Source organism: Sphaeroforma arctica (assembly GCF_001186125.1).
Source record: "Sphaeroforma arctica JP610 unplaced genomic scaffold supercont1.5371, whole genome shotgun sequence".
NCBI classification, from domain to species: domain Eukaryota; class Ichthyosporea; order Ichthyophonida; genus Sphaeroforma; species Sphaeroforma arctica.
In genome coordinates, this window is record NW_014035187.1 from 1 (window position 1) to 1,996 (window position 1,996).

At 42.1% G+C, this 1,996-nt stretch overlaps 1 protein-coding gene across 1 annotated transcript; it reads left to right on the forward strand.

The window, feature by feature from the left end:
• Positions 1-51: 51 nt before the first annotated feature.
• On the forward strand, positions 52-1,789 carry SARC_14956 (hypothetical protein; the record flags this gene model as incomplete). The annotated part of the gene is made up of 2 exons (XM_014290913.1): positions 52-262; positions 1,574-1,789. The coding sequence occupies 2 exons, from the start codon at positions 52-54 to the stop codon at positions 1,777-1,779; spliced, it is 417 nt and encodes a 138-aa protein (XP_014146388.1). The 3' UTR covers positions 1,780-1,789.
• Positions 1,790-1,996: the final 207 nt, after the last annotated feature.

The following is a 1,996-nucleotide window of genomic DNA, read 5'->3' on the forward strand; positions in this document are numbered from 1 at the left end:
AAGTGTACGTTCACAAACTTCTTTACATATATATATCATTTCTTTATATATATGCATTCTTTTGTCCAATTATCCGTACAGCGTTGGCAGACAATCGCCGATTACATCAATGCACGCGATGGCAACGTTACCGGTGACGATGTGATGAATAAAACCAAGGCAGAGAAAGTGGGCGGGAAGAAGAATGTGGATGCCTTCGAAGCTTTCGAGAAGAAGGGCCACAAACCCATTGAGGAACTCCACTCAATGGGCGGTATTTCCCGTAAGTTGTGTGTATCCGTGTGTGTCCGTTGCCCATACATGTACATTCAATTTTGTTTATTCCCTCAATGATATATTCGTACACGTCGTCTTTAAGTTTTTGTTTGTACATTTGTGTATTCGAGAGTGTGGATTGTGGATGTGTTCGAGAACCGTTGAGAATAACGGCTACAAGCTCATTGGAGACAACCACTGAATGGGCGGTATATACCATAAGCTGTGCGTATTCTACTGCCTGGATTGCCCACACATGTACTTATATGTTTGATAATTTGCCTACCTGTATGCTGGTACACCTTGTTGTCTGGATGAGTTATTGGTCGAGTGTTCGCAAAAGATTGTGTCCCAGGGACGACGTTACTCATACACATTGAGGCATTTTCCTTCATGCTGTATGTGTTGGGTCAGTGTTTATGATCAAACCCATCTATATGTACTTATGCAGAGTCTGCTTAGTATTGTTGTCAGCATGTATACCTGTATACTGATTGTGAAGTCCATCTATATACAATTAAGTAGTGTCTGTTCAGCAGAGTCTTCGGAGTGTATATTTGCACATAGATTGTGCAAGCAGTCGAGGTGATAACGGGAATGGTCTTTGAACTCATTGAGAGACTGCCCTCAGCCACTCTGGTTGTTATTGGCGGTGGAAGAGTGGTTGCCTTTAATCGCCCATGTACATGAGTGTGGGTGTGGATATATCAATTATTCTGGAGTATGTGTATGCATAGAGTTGACTCGCGATCCCATTGAGCGCTTCTATTCATTCGGCTTAACATATTATGATATGGTTCTCAGGAGCAGAGCTTCGAAATCTCGATCTCACTGAACACTTTTCATTTGTACGCTAGGGCGAATGTGCACTTGTGTTTAGAATAGAATCGATGTGTGCCACCTGGCATCCATGTGCGTATGCCAGTAGCACAAGCTGAGCACCATCATACACCATTGTACTACTGATATGATTGGGCTAATCTTGAGTTCATGACGATTTAGAAAATGATATCCCTCATCTCCTGGTTAATTTACTAGTACGTTACATTCGTATCTACTTATGAGGTTTATCCTCAACAGCTTGACCAATGCCAGGGCTCCGGGTGATACTGAACTGTTGGTTTGTATTGAGATACGAGTGAAGCAAGGCCCTTACAGAATCAATAAGGCCACATACAATAAAATGGTAGTACATGTTTATGCTCGCTATTATGCATATATATGGCATTATTCGTCGATCAAGTGTACATGTTCAGAACGTAGGCTTGTCTGTCAATCTACATCGGACCCTTTTAAACTCTATTCTCAATACAACCAGAGCGTTATGACGACGACGACGAAAAAACGGATGAATGGACTACTGAGCAGCAGAAAGCGCTGGAAGCAGGTATCAGCACATACAAGGAACTCAGCAAAGAGGAGGGCAAGTGGGACCGTATAGCTGACATGGTCGAGGGGAAGGATGCGAAGCATTGTGTGGCACGCATTAAGGCGATCAAGAAGGCAATGAAGGCGAAGATGTAAGATCTTCGAGACGGATATACAGTTATCGTACAGGAAATTATAATTTATCTTCTTGCAGAAATATAGATGGTGGATTTTTCTATTCTATTTCTACACACTTTTAAAGAAGTAAAAACCATGCACGATCGATCGGGGATGAGCATATATGTGCTGCTCCCAGTGCTATCGTAAAGGGTTTTAGGGTTTGAGTATTACAGGCACACTATTTAAACAAAAA